Source organism: Danio rerio, chromosome 7, assembly GCF_049306965.1.
Source record: "Danio rerio strain Tuebingen ecotype United States chromosome 7, GRCz12tu, whole genome shotgun sequence".
Taxonomy (NCBI): domain Eukaryota; kingdom Metazoa; phylum Chordata; class Actinopteri; order Cypriniformes; family Danionidae; genus Danio; species Danio rerio.
In genome coordinates this window covers 1,130,123-1,156,280 of record NC_133182.1, presented here as the reverse complement: position 1 = coordinate 1,156,280, position 26,158 = coordinate 1,130,123, and the positions used below count along the sequence as shown (strand labels likewise).

The 26,158-nt window shown below is 39.4% G+C and overlaps 3 protein-coding genes across 6 annotated transcripts in view; 2 read left to right on the top strand and 1 right to left on the bottom strand.

Annotated features, from left to right (window-relative positions):
* alpk1 (alpha-kinase 1) overlaps positions 1-26,158 on the top strand; it is an 859,942-nt gene that overhangs the window by 334,502 nt on the left and 499,282 nt on the right. The gene's annotated exons all lie outside the window — the stretch shown is intronic.
* The window catches only part of si:cabz01076231.1, a 758,238-nt gene that overhangs the window by 704,684 nt on the left and 27,396 nt on the right, over positions 1-26,158 (top strand). The gene's annotated exons all lie outside the window — the stretch shown is intronic.
* cabz01076234.2 overlaps positions 2,874-26,158 on the bottom strand; it is a 31,653-nt gene continuing 8,368 nt past the window's right edge. The window contains exons 2-9 of one of the 4 annotated variants that reach the window (NM_001423719.1): positions 19,976-20,338; positions 11,152-11,445; positions 8,616-8,717; positions 8,166-8,186; positions 7,523-7,555; positions 7,376-7,423; positions 6,518-6,559; positions 2,874-6,417 (exon numbers count right to left, since the gene is read on the bottom strand). In NM_001423719.1, the coding sequence (NP_001410648.1) occupies positions 5,810-6,417; positions 6,518-6,559; positions 7,376-7,423; positions 7,523-7,555; positions 8,166-8,186; positions 8,616-8,717; positions 11,152-11,445; positions 19,976-20,338 (1,511 nt within the window). In that variant the 3' untranslated portion in view covers positions 2,874-5,809. Of the gene's footprint in view, positions 6,418-6,517; positions 6,560-7,375; positions 7,424-7,522; positions 7,556-8,165; positions 8,187-8,611; positions 8,718-11,151; positions 11,446-19,975; positions 20,339-26,158 lie in introns of all 4 variants that reach the window. The other 3 variants (NM_001423720.1, XR_012382262.1, XR_012382263.1) reach the window with 3 other exon arrangements.

Genomic DNA, 26,158 nt, shown 5'->3' with positions numbered 1-26,158 from the left:
GATTGTTCACAGGTGAAGGTAATTAGTATTCTGGTGATTGTTCACAGGTGAAGGTAATCAGTATTCTGGTGATTGTTCACAGGTGAAGGTAATTAGTATTCTGGTGATTGTTCACAGGTGAAGGTAATCAGTATTCTGGTGATTGTTCACAGGTGAAGGTAATTAGTATTCTGGTGATTGTTCACAGGTGAAGGTAATCAGTATTCTGGTGATTGTTCACAGGTGAAGGTAATCAGTATTCTGGTGATTGTTCACAGGTGAAGGTAATCAGTATTCTGGTGATTGTTCACAGGTGAAGGTAATCAGTATTCTGGTGATTGTTCACAGGTGAAGGTAATCAGTATTCTGGTGATTGTTCACAGGTGAAGGTAATTAGTATTCTGGTGATTGTTCACAGGTGAAGGTAATCAGTATTCTGGTGATTGTTCACAGGTGAAGGTAATCAGTATTCTAGTGATTGTTCACAGGTGAAGGTAATCAGTATTCTGGTGATTGTTCAAAGGTGTGGTGAGTAGTGGATGGTGAGCAGGGGCATGGGCAATTGTTGTGATGAGTCAGACGGCATTGAATCCATTTGCAAGCTTTATTAAAAGCACACATACAAACAATAACAAGGGGCAATCCAGGAATCAAAACGAGGGACAGGCAAGAGTTCAAAGGCAGGCAGATATCTTACTTAGTCAGAATAACAGGCTGGAGATCAGGGGCAGGCAGATGTCTTTCTTAATCGTAGAGTCGGGCACAGGGTCAAAAGCACAGATCAATCCGAGATGTGGAGTATAGAACGCTCAGTAATGACAGCAGGGCAAATCAAGACTTCGCAATGAACCAGAGCGTGAGTGTGGTATAAATACGCTGAGATGATGAGAGGCACCTGGACCGCAATCAGTGCCAGGTAGCAGGGCTTATGGGAATTTGAGTCCGTGAGTCGAATTAGAATTCGGGCGATGGCTCCCTCTGGTGGTGCACAAGAGGATTGGCATCGCCCTCATTTACAACAGCAATATGGGCGATCGCCCAGGGCGGCATCTTGCTGGTGGCAGCACGGGGAGACGGTGCAAAAAAATACAAAAAGCGAGCCCCAGTTAAAGCTTTAATATACAATTTACTTTATTCAGGTGTATTAATTTAGAGTGGTAATCCCAGATAACACCAGTGACCAAAAATGGTGCATAAATAAATGTACAAAAATGATGAAGCTGTCAATTCTGTTTTGATAAAGTCAGATGGTAACTGTGGTGCAAGCTTTAATGTTTTAAACAGGAATCTATTATAAGACATTTCCCCATACAAACTGTGTATGTTTCTGTAGCATGACCCAAAACATGTGATCAGATCATAATCCATATTCACATCAGTGTTATTATTCTGCTCGGTGTGTTTAATTTGATCATCATTGCGCTGTAAACCGTTTGGGGCTGTTTTGACTAATGGATGACACATACACACAGAACAAACTATATATATATATATACAGTTGAAGTCAGAATTATTCGCCCCCTTTGAAGGTTTTTTTTTTTTATATATATTTCCCCAATTATGTTGAACAGATTGAGGAAATGTTCACAGTAAGTCTGATAATATTTGTTCTTCTGGAGAAAGTCTGATTTGTTTTGTTTCAGCTAGAATAAAAGCAGTTTTTAATGTTTTAAAGCCATTTTAAGGTCAATATTATTAGCCCCTTTAAGCAATATATTTTTTCGATAGTCTACAGAACAAACCATCATTATACAATAACTTGCCTAATTACCCTAACCTGCCTAGTTACCCTAATTACCCTAGTGAAGCCTTTACATGTGACTTTAAGCTGTATAGAAGTGTCTTGAAGAATATCTAGTCTAATATTATGTGCTGTCATCATGACAAAGAGAAAATAAATCAGTTATTAGAGATGAGTTATTAACACTATTATGATTAGAAATGTGTTTAAGAAATCTGCTCTCTGTTAAACAGAAATTAGGGAAAAAAATAAACAGGGGGGCGAATAATTCTGACCTCAACTGTACATGCTGAACAGATTCTCTACTGACACTCATTAAAAACAAAAATCAGACACACACAATGAACACACACCAGACAAACCCTGATAAACACTAGATAGAGCCACACAATCATGTTCTCATTTACAGTGAGCAGGTGAACTCCTGTTGTGTTTGTGCTAAATGTTATATGCTATCAGCAAACACTGAAACTCCTGATTAATAGAGATGCATTAAATTAATGCTCAGTGAGTGTAAAGAGATTGATGTCAGCATGTTGTGGTTATAAAATACAGCTGCAAACATTTCATATCATTTTACCTTTATTAAAACAACAGATTTATAATAGACATGCAGTACAAGGATACAAAAAGTAAAGTATGCAAGTACATTTCAAGGAAACACTATTTCAATCATGGTAAATAATGAAAAATCAGTGTTTTACAGAGCACTTTTACCCAAAAATGACCCCATTTATTATTTCATCACAGGAATTTGACATGAAATCGCTGTAAAAAAAATATATAAATGAAATATTTCACCTCCGCTATAGCTGCCTTCACATGCTTTATAATGAAAGTTCCTGCTTTACACACTGTAGTGTTGATCCATCAATATTCAGGGTCATATTCCTGTGATGATGTACTCTAAGCTCTGCTGTATCACAGGCTTACAGTGAACATTTATCAGGTTAAACCACATTTGTTTAAATATTTACAAAAGCAGAAGCAGTTCTAGAATAACAACACATTATATCTCAAATTACAGGCAGCACGGTGGCGCAGTGGGTAGCACAATCGCCTCACAGCAAGAAGGTCTCTGGTTCGAGTCCTGGCTGGGTCAGTTGGCATTTCTGTGTGGAGTTTGCATGTTCTCCCCATGTTGGCGTGGGTTTACTCCGAGTGCTCCGGTTTCCCCCACAGTCCAAACACATGCGGTACAAGGGAACTGATCAACAAAACTGGCCATAGTGTATGAGTGTGTGTGGGTGTTTCGCAGTGTTGGGTTGCAGCTGAAAGGGCATCCACTGCGTAAAACATATGCTGGATAAGTTGGCGGTTCATTCCGCTGTGGCGACCACTGATTAATAAAGGGGTTAAGGTGAAAAGAAAATAAATGAATGAATAATTATCTTAAGTTATCTCTAAAATAATGCCTGCATTTAAAAACTATTTGACAAAAACTGAACTTAAAGACTCCACACTTCCTATTAATGACTGTCTCCATCCCCTGAATCAGACATTCAGCTTCAATCATCTGCAAAACATTTAGTCTAATTTTCACCTTTTTTGTGTTTAGTAAGTTAAATTATTAATTGTAAATATTTAAAACAGATATATTCGGCATTGATAGTAGTTTTGCATCTGCCTCTACATTCTAGTAAACAATGTTTCCTCGCTAATATGAAATCAAACTAAAAAACATGTAGGGCCCTATCATACACCTGGCGCAATGTAAAATGTAGCGCAAGGCATGGCGCAACAGTCATTTGGTAGTTTAGCAATACGCAAATATCTTTACATATGAAAAATATTTATATAAAAATATATATATAAAATAAGGATATATACAGGATATAAATATAAATGATTAAAATAGTAAAAAACATATTAATTTCTACCCTACATGAAGATTTAAAAACCACTGCCTTACTTTCTTCATCTCGGGAGGCTTTTTCAGTTCATTCAATTTGCTTTTGTATAATGTTGTTATTATTAGCAGTATTATTTATTATATCCATATTTATATTTGTTTGATTAAAAACAAGCTTAGATTTGCCCACCTGTCAAATTTTAGACCATATGGGGCACAGCTGAGTTATTTGGATATAACTCGGTATTTTGAGCACACTTCATTATTATTATTCATTTATTCGTTTGCTGGAAATTAGAACTGAATTTAGAAATAGTTTTTAAACAAATTTTTGCGCTTAACAAACAAAATTAATTATTTATAGGCTAATTGATGTCTGTGCATAAAGGTTTCCCTATCCAAGAGCAAAAGCGAAAGTGAACTTACTTTACGTCAAAATGCGCTCTTGGCGTGACGCAGCTGGCTCTTAAAGGGAATGGGAGATGAGACTCTAATTGGTTTATTCTCGAAACACACCTATAACTCATTAAGAAAATAAACTCAACCCTTTTAGACCATGCGCCACGGCGCAAAGCGCATTTTCCCGTCCTTAAATTAGCAAAAATGCGTTCTGACATGTCCTGAAAGCGTTTGCGCCCTGCGCTTTGTGCTCTGCACATGGACCATCAAAATAGAGCCCTTAAACTCTGCTATCATCAGCTCTGTTATGGTTTAAAATGTTCAATAAAATGTAAAACAACATTTAGTAATAAAACCCAATGTTCCCCATCACATTTAAATAATGAATCAGTTTACTCTAAATCATGCATTTCTTGCTTATCATCAATCAGTTTTGAAACCGGAGCACCCGGAGGAAACCCACACCAACACGGGGAGAACATGCAAACTCCACACAGAAACACCAACTGACCCAGCCGAGACTCAAACCAGTGACACAGTGTAACCACTGAGCCACCCAATCTCAGATTTCAGTAAATCAAATGAATCAAATTTGGAAAAGAATCAATTCACCAGCTTTTGAATCAAATTCAGATGTGCAGTTACTCAATGCCCAGCCCTGACATGTACTGGTGTCTGCACACATAATGAAGTGTTGACACTGAAACAGTAATTTGCACTCATTCAAATGATTATTTTTAATATAACCCAATTAATGCACAATATTACTCAGAAAAGTGTTTACATAAAGCATGTCATCATATAGAAAACATAGTATAAAATAGCGACTGAATGCATTACAGCAGTGGTTCTCAAACTGTGGTACGCGGGCTTCCTCCTAGTGGCACGCAGAGGAATTGCTGAATAATGGAAGAAAAAATTAAAACTTTAAATCCTTTGATGCATATGATAACAGCGATGTGATCAGCATTGGCTGTCCCCTGAAGTGTACAATCACAGCGCTTGTTTCCAAAGCGGTGATTTGACTAACATGAAAAGTGACCAGTCACAGTCGACCTTGTCTAGATTTGCGTGAAACTTAAGGGCGGGACAAATGTCTTTCTGTGTTACAGTGGCAAAAAATAACAACTGAAAAACAAATGTTTTATTGGAATAATGCTCCTCGGATAATTTCACTATAGAGATGTCCTGCCATTTCCTGCCATTTCGATGATCTACACACACGTTTCGCTGTCTTTTCTCCGACAGCGAGTTTACTCTCCTCTGCCCTGTCACTCTTCTAAACACAGTCTGAATGTCGGCATGGGAATGCAGGTATTTCTGATAATGTCGCAAGTGCTTTATTTTAATATAAGAGCGCAGTCAAAAACAGATAAGCGAGCTCTTAAATAGGCTTTTTCAAATGAACTGCGAGTCCTCTCATCATCATCGCGTGTGCTCAGACTGTTTACAATCGCGATCTCTTCACTATTAAAGTAGAAATTATTTAACTTTGCTCTTTAACAAAATTTGGTCAAAAACTATCCAGTATTTAAAAGTAGACCAATGCATGACAGATGACAAGGCTAATGGACTTCTTCAGGCATGTGCACACTAGGGCTCAACCTGTGCAGTGCACATGCCCTTTTTAGTCTTGTAGTCTTCAGTTCGCGACAACACCCCCCCCCCCCCCCCCCAAATAAAAATCTGCAAAATATTTTAAAGGTATAACCTAAATAAAGTGATGTCAAAATGTAAAGTCTGGATGAAACGAAAGTATTTGAGTATGATGAAGTATTTCCAACAAAAATGGAATATTGACTGGGGGGTGGGGTTTCATTATTAACTCCGCCTCTCAGTTAGGCTTCTGTGATGTTTTCTGCACTGCAGTTACTCTGTGAAGGTACAGTGAGCTCTGCAGGTGAATCTTCCTCTACTGGACAGTCTACTATTTTGAGTGGACTTTTATCGCCTACACCAGGATTAAACAGAGGAACGATTGAGCCAGAGAATCTAGTGTGCATGCTCAGGAGATGTTTCCTCTCTTTAACATTGTAAAACTCCAGCAGACCCTCATCATAATCTAGCAGAACTCCCAGTCGCTCAGGTCTCGGTGATATGGACAGGGTTATTGGGGGATCAGTGTTTGTGTTAAAGCCATTTTCCCCATCTGAACACAGAAACCAGAAACCCCTTGATGGAGTTAAAGCAGATCTGTCTTTTCCACTAAAATGTTTATGTTTCACCACACCAATCAGCCAGGAGAGTTTAGGAGGGTTTGGTGGAAGTGCCAGCTCTAACTCCCAGTAGTGTCGTCCAGAGGTAAACTGTTGAGCTCCAAATGCACATAACTGATATGGAAACTCCTCTGCAGTGTGATGATACTTTGGACTGTCCCTCACAGATTTACAGTCACCAGAAACCGTCAGATCTGGAGATATATTCTCACGATCAATAGTGATCTGCTCTGTGAGGGAAATAAACAACATTAATCTCTGTAGATATGAGATAAAATTCACAGCATCCATGTTGAGACTGTGATCCAACATCCAACTGAGATGTCTTACCTGCATGTTTCCTCAGGTCTTCTATATTCATGTCTACTGGAACTGAAATAAAAAGAAATATATCAATAATTTAAAAATAATAATCTTTTAAATATAACATTTATGCATTAAGTAAGAAATAATTGATGATTGAACTATTATACACAATTAATTAAACTGCAAATAAATTGTTAGAAAATAATAATGTTTGACTTTTATTTTGAATTTTGCTTTACCGAAAGTTTGGTCACATGGGTGCAGGTAGATATTTAAAGGTGTGCATTTCCTGTTTGACAGGTGATTGTGTGGAGAGAGGGTGAATAGTGGAAATGCTCACTTTCTGTTGACCTTTCATTTAAAACCATTCTAAGCATCAAGTTTTATATTTGTAGTTTTGTCGGTGACTAAGATTAAGGACACTAATAATGCATACACAGCTTAAATGAAACCACGATTTATTATTTAATGCACAGGAAATTCCTGGAAGTTTTAAACACAGTACAAAATAAATGAGCTTCCCCCAAACATTAGCAGTAACCATAGCAACTTTATTCCTATGTGTTCTGGAGAACACAGCAGTATCAAACACCATAGCAATATGCTGAAAAATGATATGTGAAGAGGTTGTGAACACGCTACTATAAGCTACTAGATATGCCCATGACATACACACACATAATATCCCTCTCTCGTTCTCTTTCTCTGTGTGACTTACTCGAAGTGTGCAGATCTAAAGCCGTTTTAATTGTGTAAATCTCATGTTTGACATTAAATAAACTTACAGAAGTTCAGGCTTTCTCAATTCTGTTTCACAAGATGCTGATAATGCTGACTAAAATTATTTATGATAAATTATTATAATATAATAAAAATACAAACCTGAAGCATTCTCGTAAGCGTTGTCAGACATCTGGACTTCTATGTATCCTGTAGTCAATATAGTTTATATGTGTGTATGAATGTAAAATAAGTGACAGTTTCTAATAATAAATATAGTTAGAGGTGCAAACAAACATCTCTTCTCACCTTTTCTCTCCTGCACAGGTAGATTCTCACCATCTGCAAATAGAGAAACATGATTGTCAGGAGTCACTCATTACCAGACTGATCACAGCATTAACTGAAAGACTCTGTAGACCACATTAATCTACACCTTTAACCATCCAGGCAGAAAGACAAAATCTCTGGCAGATATTTATGATCTACCTTATGCTCAGGGTGAAAGGTCATTTCTGAGGTAATGATTGCACACTGAAAAGTCCTGCTCATGTGTGTAAAAGTACTGTTTTACATGTTATACAAGTACTCGTGTATTTTAACCTCTTCAGGCAGTGTTACAGGGACAAATTACTCTTCTACTCTTTAAAGTTTGTTTAAAATAGATACTGGATTGCATTAAAATTGTTAATTGTTTGTACTGTAAAATGCTGCAGAAATATCATAGAATAAAACTCATGCCATTATTTTACAAGGTAAATGTGGATTTTCACATAAACCTCAATGTATATACATGGGTAAAAGATGAAGCATGCCATTTTTGTGATCTCATCAGGTAATGCTGCATCATTATTCAGCTTTAACATATTTATTTATTTTATAATACAACCTCCGGCTTATTCTGAGCCGGCTCTTAACTTTGTTTAGATGTTCATTGAGGAATAATGCTCACCTGGTCCAGCTGCTTTCTTCCCTAAAAAGCAAATTAAAAATGATCATGAGATGACAATTGCTGGATGTGTAAACAATCAACACTAAAACCCCAAGAAACTGTGGCTCACGGTGAATTTAAAAAGGCTAAAAGCTGCTGACCCAAAGCAGAGCAGAGCAGAGCAGAGCCATACATCCCCTTTGCTGTTATAAATTCACTGCAAACCACAGCTTCACAGAGATTAACGCTCTTATAAAACAGTTATCTCAATTACATAGCAATGTTTCACAAAATAAAATAAAGTTAATAATAGAGTTTCTTTGGCTCAGTGCTGATAGTGGAGCGGTTGACAAGCAACAGTCACAGCTGTGTGTTTGTAAAGTATTTTAAAGCCCCTTCAAACATGAATTAACCAATCAGAATCAAGAACTGGATTTTTCTGTTTATAATAAATATTTTAGCAAAACCGACCTGTTAGTATGTTTCTGTATTTGTAGAGGATCAGTCCAGCCAAGCCCAGAAGAGCACAGATGAGGAGAGTTAAGAACAGAGGCTTCCACAGGTCTGAAGAATCTGACAAAGAGAAACAAACTATATCAATTAGTCATTTAATGTAAGTAATTTATCTAGTAATCTAGTGATTTTATATAAGTCACTATAAAATGTCATCTGCTTTATAAACAGATAATGTTTTATAAGCTGCTTCCCCCTCCTGAGGCACCAGATGGTTTGCCAGAATCTCTTTGTGGCTGACTAGTAGTCTTCTGTCACCGACTCTGCCCCAGTCACTCCCCTCGCTGGCCAGCAGAGGCCACCATCTCCGGACTTTTAAACATTACGTCATCCATTCACTCTGATCCAGCGCACCTGATCTTCATTCCGTTAATGACCCACGTACCCATTATAAGCAGCTCACACTCACACAGTCTTTGCGAAGTCTTGTTTAGCCCCGGCCAGCATTACTGAGCGGTCTATCCTGCCTGATCTGCTGGTTACTACTTCAGCCCGTTTCCTGACTCTGCTCTGCCTTCTGCCTGCCCACGACCAAAGCCTGTTACACGGACTCTGAATCACGCTGCCTGCCTCTGACCCATGCCTGGTAATCACTCTGTGTCTGTCAACCATCAGCCCTATCTTCATTGCTGTGATTGTTGTATGTTCGCACATTCGTGCGTGTTGTATGTTGAGTAAGTGTGACTTAATAATACTGCATAATGGATCCCTCCGTGTCAGTCTCCCCGTTACATCTTCCTCCATAGTCTTTCTAAACTCTTCCAATGCCCAAGTGTTTGCCCAGCATGCTTGGCCTGTTGGTACCCATATTCAGTCTGGTAGGACTCAGTGTTGCAACATATAACTGACTTTTTCCAGCCCAAAAGCTGTCCAAAACCCGCCCAAGCACAAAAAACACCAAAAACATTAGATTAATATTTAATTTCATTTAACTAACCTCATGATTTTAACCATACAGCAGTCACAGAACCACATCATAACCATAACCCGTATATATTCATCCCATGTGGCGCTTTAAATTCTTTTGATCATAACTAGGTGCTGCTTGTTAATCAGACAGCGCTTCAGTGTTTGTACTTGCTGTCAATTGCAGGAAAAATGATCGATAAACGTGTCATGATAAACCGCTGTGGCTTTTGCAGGTGCTGTGTGAAGCTCGTGCACATGAAGGGGAGTCGGATTTGTCCAGGAGTCAGATTTTCATAAACCTTTCCTTCACCTCCTCCTGCAGCTGGGCCCATGTAGTTTGCGCTATGCACTGGTCACTACTAACTGAATGGAGAAGGATCACACAGTGATTTAAAAGTTACATTTCAAAACTGCCTAAATTTTGTCAACCTGCCAATGCCATTTTTTACCCGCATAATCAAATTCACAACCGCCCAATCTGGCAACACTGGTAGGACTCCTTCTTCAGCTTGACAGCATCCCTTACCTCCGGTGTCCAACACAGGGTTTATTGATTGTCGCTACGACAGGCACCGCAGGCCATACAGGCACAGCTTCTCACATCATTGTCTCCTCAACAATGGAATTGGAGAACATGGACCAGTCGCTTTCCATGTCTGCAGCCTATGTCTCTAACCCCAAGATCTGGCATTTTCAGGCAAGCCGAGAGACGTAGTCCCTCCAGCCTATCCTGGGTCTTCTCTGGATGTGGAGGAGCAGCAGCTTTACTCTGAGCTCCTCCTGGGGGACAGAGCTCCTCACCCTATCCCTAATGGTGTGTCCTGCCACCCTGCAGAACAAACTTATTTCGGCCACTTGTATCCAAAGTCTTGTCATTTCAGTCATGACCATAGGAAAACCATCATGAGAGTCATGAGAGTAGGAACCCCATTCAGACTGGACAGGCAAACTCCCACAAGTACTTGAGCACCCTAGTGAGGGTATAGAGCTGGTCCAGTGTTCCAGGACCTGGACAAAACCTGCATTGTTCCTCCTGTGTATGAGGTTCAACCATCGGTCAGATCCTCTTTTCCAGTACCCGAGATAGCCTTTCCAGGAGGACCCTCACTACACGTTTAGACCTGCCAGGTCTATCTGCCCTCCTCACACCCAACTCACCACCTGACTTTCATTACTCGAGTGTCCAAGACATATGGTCAGAGATCAGATGATACAGCCACAAAGTTGATCATTGACCCCAAACCTAGGGAGCCCTGCTGCCATATGCACTGATGGACACCCATGTTCCTCTTAATCTAATTTTTCCAAGTATCATGGTCATTAACAATGCAGGACAACATAGTCCCCAGATGAAGAACCTTCCAGCACCCCTACTAAAGTCTTCAAGAAACCAAGGAAAATTCCAACACATGGTGGCTAAACAGAGGAGCTAAAAGCAAGATGCTTTGTATTAATTGTAGTTAATTGTATTTACACAGAATGTACATTAAATGTGCTTTTTTAAGTTTTAGAAATGTTTACTGCTCCTCTGTGTGATAACCTCATATATCCAGCAACTTTAATCATTAGGTGTACATTGTCTAACCTGAGGATATAAAGCCCTGTATGTCCACCTTTCCCTCTTTGGACTCTCCAGTTGTGGTGGACACGGAGCAGGAGACCAGCTGAGCGTCTGATGGAGAGACGGTGGTCCAGCTGTGGACAGAGAATAACCCGTCTGCTGCCCGATGGAGAGACACTGCTGCAGGACGCAGAGTCTTTCGCTGGTCTGATGTCCACGTGATGTTTGGCTCGGGGTACCAGCCGCTGGAGCTACAGCTGACGTTCAGCCGGCCGTCATCCAGAGGCCTGGGGAAGAGGACAGGAGCAGACCCTGGAGCTGGACCACCAGAGACAGACCATCAGACCAGCACAAACACACAAACACTTCAGTAACACCATTACTTCTTCATTTTAAAACTTAGCTTTGGCAAAATAATGGTGAATAATGTTAGATTTAGGATTGCAAGATTTTAGCTATGTTCACACATGATACAACATATAGATTTTTTTCAAATGAGGAGAATCAATAAATTGAGCCATTGCAGGTAGTATGATTGACAGTCAACCTGTCCTAATGCTCCAGTATAGTGATGTGTCCTAATACTCCAGTATAGTGATGTGTCCTAATGCTCCAGTATAGTGATGTGTCCTAATGCTCCAGTATAGTGATGTGTCCTAATGCTCCAGTATAGTGATGTGTCCTATTGCTCCAGTATAGTGATGTGTCCTAATACTCCAGTATAGTGATGTGTCCTAATGCTCCAGTATAGTGATGTGTCCTAATGCTCCAGTATAGTGATGTGTCCTAATACTCCAGTATAGTGATGTGTCCTAATGCTCCAGTATAGTGATGTGTCCTAATGCTCCAGTATAGTGATGTGTCCTAATACTCCAGTATAGTGATGTGTCCTAATGCTCCAGTATAGTGATGTGTCCTAATGCCCCAGTATAGTGATGTGTCCTAATGCTCCAGTATAGTGATGTGTCCTAATGCTCCAGTATAGTGATGTGTGTCCTAATGCTCCAGTATAGTGATGTGTCCTAATACTCCAGTATAGTGATGTGTCCTAATGCTCCAGTATAGTGATGTGTCCTAATGCTCCAGTATAGTGATGTGTCCTAATGCTCCAGTATAGTGATGTGTCCTAATGCTCCAGTATAGTGATGTGTCCTAATGCTCCAGTATAGTGATGTGTCCTAATGCTCCAGTATAGTGATGTGTCCTAATACTCCAGTATAGTGATGTGTCCTAATGCTCCAGTATAGTGATGTGTCCTAATGCCCCAGTATAGTGATGTGTCCTAATACTCCAGTATAGTGATGTGTCCTAATGCTCCAGTATAGTGATGTGTCCTAATGCTCCAGTATAGTGATGTGTGTCCTAATGCTCCAGTATAGTGATGTGTCCTAATACTCCAGTATAGTGATGTGTCCTAATGCTCCAGTATAGTGATGTGTGCTAATGCTCCAGTATAGTGATGTGTCCTAATACTCCAGTATAGTGATGTGTCCTAATGCTCCAGTATAGTGATGTGTCCTAATGCTCCAGTATAGTGATGTGTCCTAATGCTCCAGTATAGTGATGTGTCCTATTGCTCCAGTATAGTGATGTGTCCCAATGCTCCAGTATAGTGATGTGTCCCAATGCTCCAGTATAGTGATGTGTCCTAATGCTCCAGTATAGTGATGTGTCCTAATTCCCCAGTATAGTGATGTGTCCTAATGCTCCAGTATAGTGATGTGTCCTAATGCTCCAGTATAGTGATGTGTCCTACTGGTCCAGTATAGTGATGTGTGCTAATGCTCCAGTATAGTGATGTGGTTGTAATAGTTGTAACAGTTTTCCTGTTACTATTTGAAAATTCTACCTGTAGTAGCTATCTCACCCATTAGAGGGCGATCTAGGTAGTAAGTCTCCAATCTGCTTAAAAGGAGGTAGAGAAGAAGCAGTAGGTAGGAAGTATGGTGCCTAGCACATGGAAAGGCTTCTTCACTGCGCTGTTGTTTGTTGCCCTTATTTGAGGAACATTTTTGTTCTTATATCTCAGATGTAAGTAGGCCTGTTTTTTTTGTATATATTTCGGTTTTGTACATATGTTTTGTGTGGTGTTGGCAAGGTTTTGATTGTATGTTTGTTTATATGCAGAGGGTTTTTTGGTATCCACTTTAAGTCATCAAAACAGGACCTGGACAATCCATCCTCATATCCACAGACTTTTTCCATCCACTTTCCTACTGATTCCGTGGCCAGCCATTGATGAACTGTTTGCTGAACTTGATCTTTCATGTGATTCACTTAAGGACTGTTGGTATCTTTTTTTGGATTGCTATAAATACTGGATTCAATGAGAGACACTTATCGAGTGCTTATTTCTGTCTAATAGTGATCATTAATGAGTTGACTGCTGATCATTTCATATCCCCAGTGTGTAACAATAATTATTCATACCTGCTGTCATATACATTTATTCTAAATACACATGAATCTCTGAAAGTTGTTTTGTGGTCTCTCAATTTCTTTAATGTAGCTTCAAAAAAAGTAGTTGTTACATATTTGGCGCCCGAACAAAAGACAAAATTTGATTGAATTCTTGAGAGATACATTCTGCTTTCTTTGAGTCATGTTTTTGTTAATGTGTCTATGAGGCCATAATTTCAAAAGTCCTAACATTACACTCTATTTCAGCATTCTAAAGTTGACATTATTTGAAGAGCTTTAGTAGCTTCAAAATGGCTGCCTTGGCTAAAGAGACAGAGGGTGATGATTCTTTGTTACCTGATTATTCTTCAGAGCCTTTCACTACTCATCGAGAGCCTATTCAAGACCTTATTCATTCTCTCGCTAGCTTGTACTTGGAAAATGAACCTGAAATTGGTGAACAAGAAGAAGGGGATTTTGATGATTCTTTGTTACCTCCTCCACCTCCTACAATTGAAGATGATGATAGCTTGTTAACAATGATTATGGCCACACAAATGCATAAAGTTGAAAGTAGAGTTGAAGCATTTGAAAATTCCTCTGATGTTCGTTTTAAAGACATTCAGCATCAGCTGAATGAACAAAGTAATAGGATTGCTGTCATTGAGAGTCAGGTCCAGCACATGCTAAAACAGTACCAAGATCACCCCATAGATGTACAACAGCTCGAGAATTCGTTATCTACCATGTTAAAGAAGGAGTGTACCCAAGTGAAAGATACTTTAGAAACAAAGGTTCAAGAGTTGGGGCAAGCAATTATGGATTGCCTGAAACGGAGAGATGGACAATTGAAATCATTAATCCAGCCTTCTGGGGGTGCAACGTCTACTCCACACTTCAGCCACACCATATTAGACCATGGATCTTGTCGTCCTGTACATTTTAAGACTCCTATCAAGCTAGAGTTTCCAAAATTTGGGAGTTTAGATGGGGAAGACCCTATTACATACCTGGAACGATGTGATGAATATCTGGCTGTACAACCTTTAAATGACTCTGAGATCATATCCATGCTTCCTTCTGTATTGACACACACAGCTAAAGACTGGTGGGTAGCCGAGAAGCAGAGGGTAAGAACATGGACACAATTCAAGTCTGTTTTTCTTCAATCTTTCTTAGCAGATGATCATGATGTTGAAGTGGAAAGAAGGATCAGAGAAAGGAAACAAGGGGTTGATGAAAGTATTCGAACATTTGCCTACCAGTACAGAGCATTATGTCTGAGACTGAAACCTTCCATGACAGAGCGTGAGATTCTCCAAGCGACACTACGGAACTGTAACCCAAGAATAGCAAGCATTTTAAGAGGTACTGTAACTACTGTAGATGAGTTGGTACGTGTAGGAACACTTATAGAAAAAGATATCAATGAAGAAAGATCATTTTGGAGACAGAGGCACCAAGAAGCTAATTCAAAGTCCACTGAGGGTAATACATTTTTTAAGGGCCGACAGTCGAACCCTCACATAGCTGTATGTTCTGATAGCAGTAAAGGATCTCCTGTCACATTAACATTGCCCTTAACTATTAAAGGTCATCAATATCAAGCAATTCTGGATACTGGGAGCACTTACTCTTTAATTCAAGAGTCCTGCTGGAAACGACTAAAGTCAAATCATGAAGTTTTGCAATCGAGTAGAGGACAGTCCTTTTCTCTTGCAAATGGATGTGTACAATCAGCCTTGGGGAAGATAGCTTGGCAGGCTACCATCCACGGACATGACTATCCTATCAGAGCATATGTAATGAAAGATTGTGACTTGGCTTTTTCTGTTTTGTTGGGCCTGGAATTTTTGAAGATGTCTGGAATCACAGTCGATTTTAGAAATTCTTCCTATTCTTTACCTGAAGAATATGGGGTAATCCACTCCTTCACCTCTTCCTCCCCTTCACCAATAGTAAGTCTGCACCTTGCACTACCTCTAATACCAACGCCTTCTACTGATCTAACCATTATAAAGGAGTTAGTGGATCGAGCTGATGTCTCTAAAGCCCATAGACGTCAACTAGAAGGACTGATGCTTGATTGGCCCACTGTATGCACTGAAACTTTAGGTCAAACCAACTTGATTCATCATCAAATCCATACAATTGATGAAATTCCTGTGCGAAAGAAGGCCTATCCTGTTCCAGTCAACAAACAGAAGTTTATAGATGAGGAAATAGCAAGAATGCTTGACAAAGGCATTATAAGACCTTCTGTATCTCCATGGGCATCACCAGTTGTACTTGTGCCTAAAAAAGATGGCAGTACCCGCTTTTGTGTTGATTATAGAGCTTTGAACTCCAAGACTCCTCTTGATGGGTTTCCAATGCCTCAAATTCAGGATATCCTTGAGTCCTTGTATGGAGCAACCATATTTAGCACATTAGACCTCAAATCTGGCTACTGGCAGGTAAAAATGGATGAAGACAGCATCAAAAAGACTGCTTTTGTCACCAAAAATGCCCAATATGAGTTTCTTCATCTTCCTTTTGGCCTGCGAAATGCTGCTGCAACCTTTCAGAGGCTCATGAACAATGTTCTGAGAGACTACATTGGAGAGTTTTGCTTTGTCTATCTTGACGACATTGTGGTTTACTCAAAAACCATCCAAGATCACTTTCAACATCTCAAGCTACTCTTTGCAAAATTGCAAGACTCTGGTTTAACACTCAATCTCAAGAAATGTTCTATGTTGCAGAGGACCATTACTTACCTAGGACATGTTGTTTCTGAGGAAGGAGTACGGACTGAAGACACTAAAATCAAAGCAGTTCAGGATTTTCCTGTCCCAAAAAATCTCAAAGAGGTACAGAGATTTTTAGGTCTTGCTAGTTGGTACCATCGGTTCATTTCTCACTTCTCAGAGCGAGCTGCTCCATTGTATGCACTGAAAGGTAAGAATGCAATCTGGAACTGGACAGTTGAATGTCAAAATGCCTTTGATGATCTCAAATATGCACTACAACGAGCACCAGTATTAATGCCCCCGGATTTCACCAAAGTCTTTAGAGTGCAGACTGACGCCAGTGACATAGGACTAGGAGCTGTATTGACACAGGATTTTGATGGTGCAGAACATGTCATTGCCTATGCTTCACGTCTTTTACATGGAGCAGAAAAATCATACTCCACTGCAGAGAAGGAATGTCTTGCGGTCGTGTGGGCTGTAGAGAAGTGGAGGCAGTATTTGGAAGGACGAAACTTTGAAGTACTGACGGATCATTCTGCGCTGACTTGGGTTTTCAATAACCCTAAACCATCTTCACGCTTAACCAGATGGGCATTACGACTACAATGTTTCAGTTTCCTGGTCAAGTACCGTAAGGGGTCCTGCAATGTGGTACCTGATGCCCTATCCAGAGGTATACCAGGGCAAGAGGTTGTAGGTCATATTGCCATCTGCCAGGCTAACAAGACTGATCCTAATTTGCCAGTCAGCTGGGATGAAATTGGGAAAGCTCAGAAGCTTGATTCTTCTTTGCAAGCTCTATGGGAAGCAGCTAAGCAAGCCACCACAGATTCCAGCCGCATTGCTTATTGTGTACAGAATGACTACCTCTTTCGCAGGGTGCCTAACAAAGATCAAGGGTGTGTTTACCAACTAGTCATCCCTGCATCACTGAGAGAACAGTTTTTACACTTCGCCCATTCAAATCCACTGAGTGGACACTTAGGAAGGATGAAAACCTTGAAGAGATTACTTGACAGTGTCTATTGGCCTGAAGTCCGTAAGGATGTTTTGAGCTTTTGCACCCAGTGTAAGACTTGTCAAATATATAAACCGAGAATCTCGAAACTGTCTGGATTGTTGCAGTCAACACCCGTAGTAGAGCCTGGCTATATGCTGGGAGTGGATCTAATGGGTCCTTTCCCAAAAAGTAATCGATCGAATGAATTCTTATTAGTCTTTGTGGATTATTGCAGCAAGTGGGTGGAACTTTTTGCTTTAAGATCTGCAAAAACTCACCTCATAACTAACATCTTGACAAAAGAGATGTTCACTCGATGGGGAACTCCAGCATATCTCGTCTCTGACCGCGGCCCTCAATTTACAGCCCAATTGCTCAATGAGACCTGCAAGCGATGGGGAGTAGTTCAGAAGCTCAGTACTGCCTATCATCCGCAGACCAACTTAACTGAGAGGATAAACCGAACCCTAAAAACAATGTTGTCCTCTTATGTCCATGACAATCACCGGGACTGGGATAAATGGATCCCTGAGTTCAGGTATGCCATTAACTCAGCATGGCAGGAAAGTACGGGTTTCACTCCAGCTGAAGTTGCTTTGGGACGTAAGTTGAAGGGTCCTCTAGACAGGCTGATCCAGAGACCACCTAATCCAGACCATCTAGCATATAACACCCTTGAAAGGCAGAAAGCTTTCCTTGAGCAAGTGATTGCAAAGACCAGCCAAGCACAAGAGAGACAAGGAAAATACTACAATCAACGTAGAAAACCAAAGTCCTTTGAGGAAGGAGATTTGGTTTGGATCCTCACACACCCTCTGTCTCGAGCTGCAGATTCCTTTATGGCCAAATTAGCTCCGAAATGGCAAGGTCCTGGCAAAATTGTAAAAAAGGTAAATAATGTCAACTACAGAGTGGTAATGCTTGATAAACCCAGTCAATGTGATACTTACCATGTGGAAAAGTTGAAGGAATTTTATGGAACTGTATAACTCTTTTCTTTAGGGGAAGGGGTGTGTAACAGTTTTCCTGTTACTATTTGAAAATTCTACCTGTAGTAGCTATCTCACCCATTAGAGGGCGATCTAGGTAGTAAGTCTCCAATCTGCTTAAAAGGAGGTAGAGAAGAAGCAGTAGGTAGGAAGTATGGTGCCTAGCACATGGAAAGGCTTCTTCACTGCGCTGTTGTTTGTTGCCCTTATTTGAGGAACATTTTTGTTCTTATATCTCAGATGTAAGTAGGCCTGTTTTTTTTGTATATATTTCGGTTTTGTACATATGTTTTGTGTGGTGTTGGCAAGGTTTTGATTGTATGTTTGTTTATATGCAGAGGGTTTTTTGGTATCCACTTTAAGTCATCAAAACAGGACCTGGACAATCCATCCTCATATCCACAGACTTTTTCCATCCACTTTCCTACTGATTCCGTGGCCAGCCATTGATGAACTGTTTGCTGAACTTGATCTTTCATGTGATTCACTTAAGGACTGTTGGTATCTTTTTTTGGATTGCTATAAATACTGGATTCAATGAGAGACACTTATCGAGTGCTTATTTCTGTCTAATAGTGATCATTAATGAGTTGACTGCTGATCATTTCATATCCCCAGTGTGTAACAATAATTATTCATACCTGCTGTCATATACATTTATTCTAAATACACATGAATCTCTGAAAGTTGTTTTGTGGTCTCTCAATTTCTTTAATGTAGCTTCAAAAAAAGTAGTTGTTACATAGTGATGTGTCCTAATACTCCAGTATAGTGATGTGTCCTAATGCTCCAGTATAGTGATGTGTGTCCTAATACTCCAGTATAGTGATGTGTCCTAATGCTCCAGTATAGTGATGTGTGTCCTAATGCTCCAGTATAGTGATGTGTGTCCTAATACTCCAGTATAGTGATGTGTCCTAATGCTCCAGTATAGTGATGTGTGCTAATGCTCCAGTATAGTGATGTGTCCTAATGCTCCAGTATAGTGATGTGTGCTAATGCTCCGGTATAGTGATGTGTCCTATTGCTCCAGTATAGTGATGTGTCCCAATGCTCCAGTATAGTGATGTGTCCTAATGCCACAGTATAGTGATGTGTCCTAATGCTCCAGTATAGTGATGTGTCCTAATGCCCCAGTATAGTGATGTGTCCTAATGCCCCAGTATAGTGATGTGTCCTAATGCTCCAGTATAGTGATGTGTCCTATTGCTCCAGTATAGTGATGTGTCCTAATGCTCCAGTATAGTGATGTGTCCTAATGCTCCAGTATAGTGATGTGTCCTAATGCTCCAGTATAGTGATGTGTCCTACTGGTCTAGTATAGTGGTGTGTGCTAATGCTCCAGTATAGTGATAGGTACACTATACACCATTGAGCACCCTCTCTCGAATAAGAACATTAAGGAAATATTAATTTCCCATCACTATTCTTGTAGACTTTAGCTCTTTTTGTATTTACTCCCACATCCCCAGTATTTCCCGTGCATGCTTGATGCAGATCTTCATGTCTAAACGTCAGTATGTAATTTAAACAGAAATTATTCATTATTTCCCCAGGGAGTGTACAAATTGATAGATGAGCGCTATAGCTGGTACTGAAATTAGTCTTACAATGAGAAAGGGGGTGGGGCTTTGCAAAGGGTCAATTGCAATATAGTGAAGTAAACTTTAGCAACATGTTTGCAGGGTTTAAACACAAAAAAAGCATGCAAGGTTCTGCCTCACCTGTGACTTTCAGCTCCAGCTCTGCACTGCTGTAGTCACTGTCTCCATTGACGTAGCAGTGAAATAAAGCTTCATCCTGAATGATGATCTTCTCCAGCTGCAGAGACACATCTCCACCCTTCAGTCCTCCAGACAGATCTGAGCGTGGTGTCAGAGAGCTGCGGTTCCTGAAGGTCTCCTCCTGCTCGTCTTGTATCTTGCCATGTTGGAAGTAGAGCACAGTGTAGCGGAAATCCTCATGACGGTACCAGCGGATCTCCAGAGCTTCAGCATTCTGGGCCGGAGAGATCCAGCAGGGCAGAATAACTGTGGAGCCCACATGAGCCACTACAGGACCAGGAGGAACCTTGGCGGTGAACGACACTGATGGACAAACACACAGCGGTCAGTCTGCATCTACAGCCTTAGAGATCACACATCTACACCTGCATGTTCTTTATGTTGGAGATGAAGTAGATCCAGGAGGTTGTTATCTCAGAATAAAGCCAGACAGGTTAATCAGATGTGATGTGAAGTGCAGCACTGTTGTATGAGACTGAAGGCTTTATTCAGAGAAAACAGGATCTTGGATGTACTTTATCCTGATTATTACACAGCTACTTGTTACAAAACATAAAGATGAGACGCAAAGCATTGCTCTGAGCTGTAATAGTTCATTTATCACTTAATTAAACGCTGACAGCTGACAGAAACAAAAACAGCTGATGGAGCATACACTTATTTGCGCATTATTCAGACACTAGGTAGCGCCAAACAGCCACCAGCTGACTGACTTAAACTAGCTCGATTAAAATAGTCACTACCCTCCATATTATTCATTCAAGATGCCATCAAACAGTCAAAAACTGTGGTGTGACAGACAAGCAAACACGTAATAATGTAGATGGAAGTTTATGGATTTGAATGCATTCACTGATGGCCAAGGTGATTCTCAGTTCCCGGATAAGTCTGTGTTATTTAGAGGTGGTTATCTGGGAATAACAGACTTTGGATTGTCGTAACTGACCAATCAGAATCAAGTATTTCAGACAGCTGTGTAATAAGATGAAGTAAGGCATGTTGCTTTATGGAATCTACCTGGGTAGAAGTTTATCTTGTGCAATTTAGATTTAAAGGGGCAGTTCACTATAAATGAAAATGATATAACTCTCTCCATTCCTTCCATACCTGTTTGAGTTTCTTTCTACAGTTGAACACAAAAGAAGACATCTGTTTCACCCAGATCTGGCCTAAACTCATTCACTCTTTCATCCATTTTACTTTAGCTTACTCCCTTATTCATCTGTGGCCAGTACAGTGGAATGAACTGCCAACTATTCCAGCAATATATTTTACACCAGCGGATGCCCTTACAGCCCCAACCCAGTACTGGAAAACACCCATACACTCATTCACACACACACTCATACACTACAGCTAATTTAGTTGATCAGTTCCCCAAAAAGCGCATATGTTTGGACTGAGGGGGAAACCGGAGCACCCGGAGGAAACCCACGCCAACACGGGGAGAACAAGCAAACTCCACACAGAAACATCAAGTGACCCAGCCGAGACTCGAACAGTGACCTTCTTGCTGTGAGGCAACAGTGCTAACCACTTAGCCTCCATGCTGCCCCCCGTCCTAATTAGTATTGGGAAATGGAGTTAGTGTGTCCCACACTGTGATATGCTGAAAAGAGTATGCTAAAGGTTCCTGGACGCTCAACGAAATTAGAAGTGTGTGTACTCTAACCACTAATATTACCCACAATACACCGAGCTTTAGATGTGAATTCAGTTAGAACTACAATCATGGATAAAAAGTGTAAACAAACCACAAGCATGGCGGATGCACAAGACCAACAGTCAACTAGAGAGACTTTGCTAAAGTTTCTTGAGGGAATATTCCCGGAGGTCTGGAACCTTTATTCAGCAAAGAGCCATTTCTGATTTTTTTTTTTTTTTTTTTGGCAAATACGTTTTTTAAAAAGCCATTGGGTGTGTGTGTATACACTTTTAGTGTGAGTGCAAAACACGCCTGAGCCCGAAACTGAAGATGAGACGTGACTTTTAATCATATGGATTTATTAATCACTCAATGTGAGTGCAGGCCGAGGGGGAAAGGGGACAAATACCATTTTAAAATACGTTATGGGTATTTTTACAATAATTCATAATCATTAAACTATATTGATCAATTTACGTGTACTTTTAGGTGTCAAAAAGAATAGAGGAAGATGATAGAAAAATTAAAGCGTCTTGGAAATGTCATCAGCATAGTAGTCTATGGCAGAGAGAAGATGAGGAGGAGGGATGGACTCATCGGGCCATGCATGATGATGGTCATTCAAGCAGCTGTGAGGAGGAAGATTATCAAGAAGAAAGTGTCGTCTAGACAAGCACAGAAGGTCCCAACTACACAAACACAGAACACAGTCAGAGAGCAGTCAGCAATGGCAATGCAAAAAGGAAAGAATACAGATACTCTACAATATCATGTACATTTGTTGAGTTCATTGCATCTGCTGAGGAAGACACAGAGGACTCAGACCGACTGCTTTCTGACTGTGTTCTGTGTTTGTGTTGTTGGGACCTCATCTTCTTGTCTGAACTTTTTTCTTGATAATCTTCCTCATCACAGCTGTCTGAATGACCATCATCATCATGCATGGCCTGAGGACTCCATCCCCCTCATCATCTTCCCCTAACTGCTCTATGGCACTTCAATTGCCATCTATTAATATGGACTCTGCACTCTGTATATGGACAGTATTGAAATAGTTTGCTGCTGATGAAATACTACAGGACACTGGAGAACAAATAAACCTGCACAATATATTCAAAGATGGCAAGTCTATAAACACAGATGCCAAAGAGATTGAGAAAGTCCTAGGCATCTACATAAACATAAAAGGTCAAGCTGCGGTGTGCCTTTTAGGCCGTACTCACACTAGGTACAGTTGCCTCGAACCGAGCCAAAGCACGCTTGTCCCCTCTCCCGTCTCCCCTGATGGCCCGCACTCACACTACAATTAGGCCTGGGCACGCTTACCTCATCGCTGCTGCGCTGTTCAGTTAAAGCTCTCACTTAACAGCACAGTGGAGATTTCTCTAGTTATATCATGTCAGTGGTTTGATATGTAGTGATATGCCGTCAAATATTTCACCAAACAGTCCTTAGGGATGTGGGGACACTCAGTCAGATATTTCGCAGAACAGATCCGCCACTTTTGGCACTCTTAAACAGTCATAAAGCTCTCGGGCTGCAGGAATGAGGAGGTCTGCTGAAGGCGCGCAGCTGTAGTGAAGTGAGGAGTTTGCGTCTTTAATAAACTACGGCAGTTTGCGTTCACTGAACAGTAAGAATGATTAATAAATCCATATGAAACAGCCCCTTAAAGTTACGTCTCGCTTTCAGTTTCAGTTTTCAGGCGCGTTTTGCACTCACACTACAAGTGCACTGCACCAAAGCCCAAGTGAACCGCACTCAGGCACACCTCTTCCAACCACTCACACTTCTCAAACGATCCGGGAAACGGGCCTGGGCACGCTACGGATAACATAGAGTGAGTAGGCCCTTAATGATAGAAGGCATGACCCTGATCATTCTCCAATATGGAGAAACCTGACAGAGATAAAACACTGCACCAGCAATCTCTTCTCACTAGGCAAGTGTAAGATTCTGATGGTATGAAAACCTTAGATAAAAATATCACGGTTTCCTGGTATAGTGATTACTTCTCTAAAATGTTCTTTTTAAATGTCTGGGTTAAAAAATAAAACTTTTTACCCCTTTGAAAATAATATATTTTATTTTTTTTAAAGAGTTATAATAGATTGGAGCAGTGAACATGTCAGGCTGAATAATTGAAAAGATTAATTGACCTCTGCTGTCTTCATTTGTTTTAAAAACACTGATTTATTTACAATTAAAAGTGGTATATTTGTATATGTTTTCTGCTGGAGATACTGTTGTCCTAAAAAAAAAACTAAATAAAAAATCATACACAAATTTTAGGAACAATATAGCAGAACATTTTGGCGGATTCAAAACCTCGACTTTTCCAAACCGCAGTAAACCTTGAACACGGTTATCATCCCTAGTTCTCACTTCTGTGTTCTGAAATTAATACAACACATACCACAAAGTTTAATGATAAAACACTGTAAAATGCTTAACAAAACAAAAAAACAAAGAGATAAACGGCCTGAAAGGTTCTCTTTCGTCAAAATTATTTTTTTTGTATTTAAAATTATCATTGTTGTTATCAAAAAGTAGCACAAACATCAGAGGTATCAAATGTGATACAAAATAAATATCATTTAAAAATGTATATGACCGTTTTAATTTTGCTAGATGGTTTAATAAACATCTCAGTTCCAGAAAATGTGAATTTTCTGACTATTTTTTTATATGTCAGGTCTTACGGGGTTAAGAATGAGTTATTGCATTAAAACATGTAGACTGATCATTACTGTGACACTTGTATTAAGTCATTTTATCTCAAAATTATTGTTATGGAATGGTCATATATGCCTGGTAAACCTTTATCACTCTAGATCCCGAAAATGACCGAGGAATCAATGCATCGCTCGTTATTTTGGCCAAGTGGTGCTCACTGCAGAGCCATTTGAGGAGAGCTGAGCTCCAGCGAGGGGGAGCTTGAGCTCCACCTTTTTTGCACTTCTTCTACGAGTGATGTCACTGGGGGTAGGGTTAGGGGTGGGGTTGGTGTACGCATTAAAACAGCTTACAGGAGGAGGAGCGCAGTTCTCTCAACTCTCACACCAGTTGAGATAAAATATTCAAATTAACTGTACAATTGTCTAAATATTATTCTGAATGATGCACAAGCTTTGTTTTTTACAGTTATGCCTTTATTGATTTTATATACAGTAATAAATCCATATTTTCAGTATATTTAATACACTGTAAAACCGCCTTAATGAATTAAACTCTGACACCATTTGAGATAAAATATTCAAATCAACTGTGCAATTGTCTAAATATTATGTCTTTCATGCACAAGCTTTGTTTTTTACAGTTATGCCTGTATTGATTTTATATACAGTAATAAATCCATATTTTTAGTATATCGAATATACAGTAAATCTCTTAATGAATTAAACTCTGACACCATTTGAGATAAAATATTCAAATCAACTGTGCAAGTGTCTAAATATTATTCTGAATGATGCACAAGCTTTTTTTTACAGTTATACCTTTATTGATTTTATATACAGTAATAAATCCATATTTTTAGTATATCAAATATACTATAATTCTCTTAATGAATTAAACTCTGACACCATTTGGCATATAATATTCAAATCAACTGTACAATTGTCTAAATATTATTCTTAATGATGCACAAGCTTTGTTTTTTACAGTTATGCCTTTATTGATTTTATATAAAGTAATGAATCCATATTTTTAGTATATCGAATATACAGTAAATCTCTTAATGAATTAAACTCTGACAACATTTGAAATGCAATATTAAAATCAACTGCACAATTATCTTAATATTATTCTCTATGATGCACAAGCTTTGTTTTTTACAGTTATGCCTTTATTGATTTTATATACAGTATTGAATCCATATTTTCAGTATATCGAATATACTGTAAATCTCTTAATGAATTAAACTCTGACACCATTTGACATATAATATTCAAATCAACTGTACAATTGTCTAAATATTATTGTCTTTCATGCACAAGCTTTGTTTTTTAGAGTTATACCTTTATTGATTTTATATACAGTAATAAATCCATATTTTCAGTATTTCGAATATACTGTAAATCTCTTAATGAATTAAACTCTGACACCATTTAACATATATTATTCAAATCAACTGTACAATTGTCTAAATATTATGTCTTTCATGCACAAGCTTTGTTTTTTACAGTTATGCCTTTATTGATTTTATATACAGTAATAAATCCATATTTTTAGTATATCGAATATACAGTAAATCTCTTAATGAATTAAACTCTGACACCATTTGACATATAATATTCAAATCCACTGTACAATTGTCTAAATATTATTGTGAATGATGTACAAGCTTTGTTTTTTAGAGTTATACCTTTATTGATTTTATATACAGTAATAAATCCATATTTTCAGTATATCGAATATACTGTAATTCTCTTAATGAATTAAACTCTGACACCATTTGACATATAATATTCAAATCA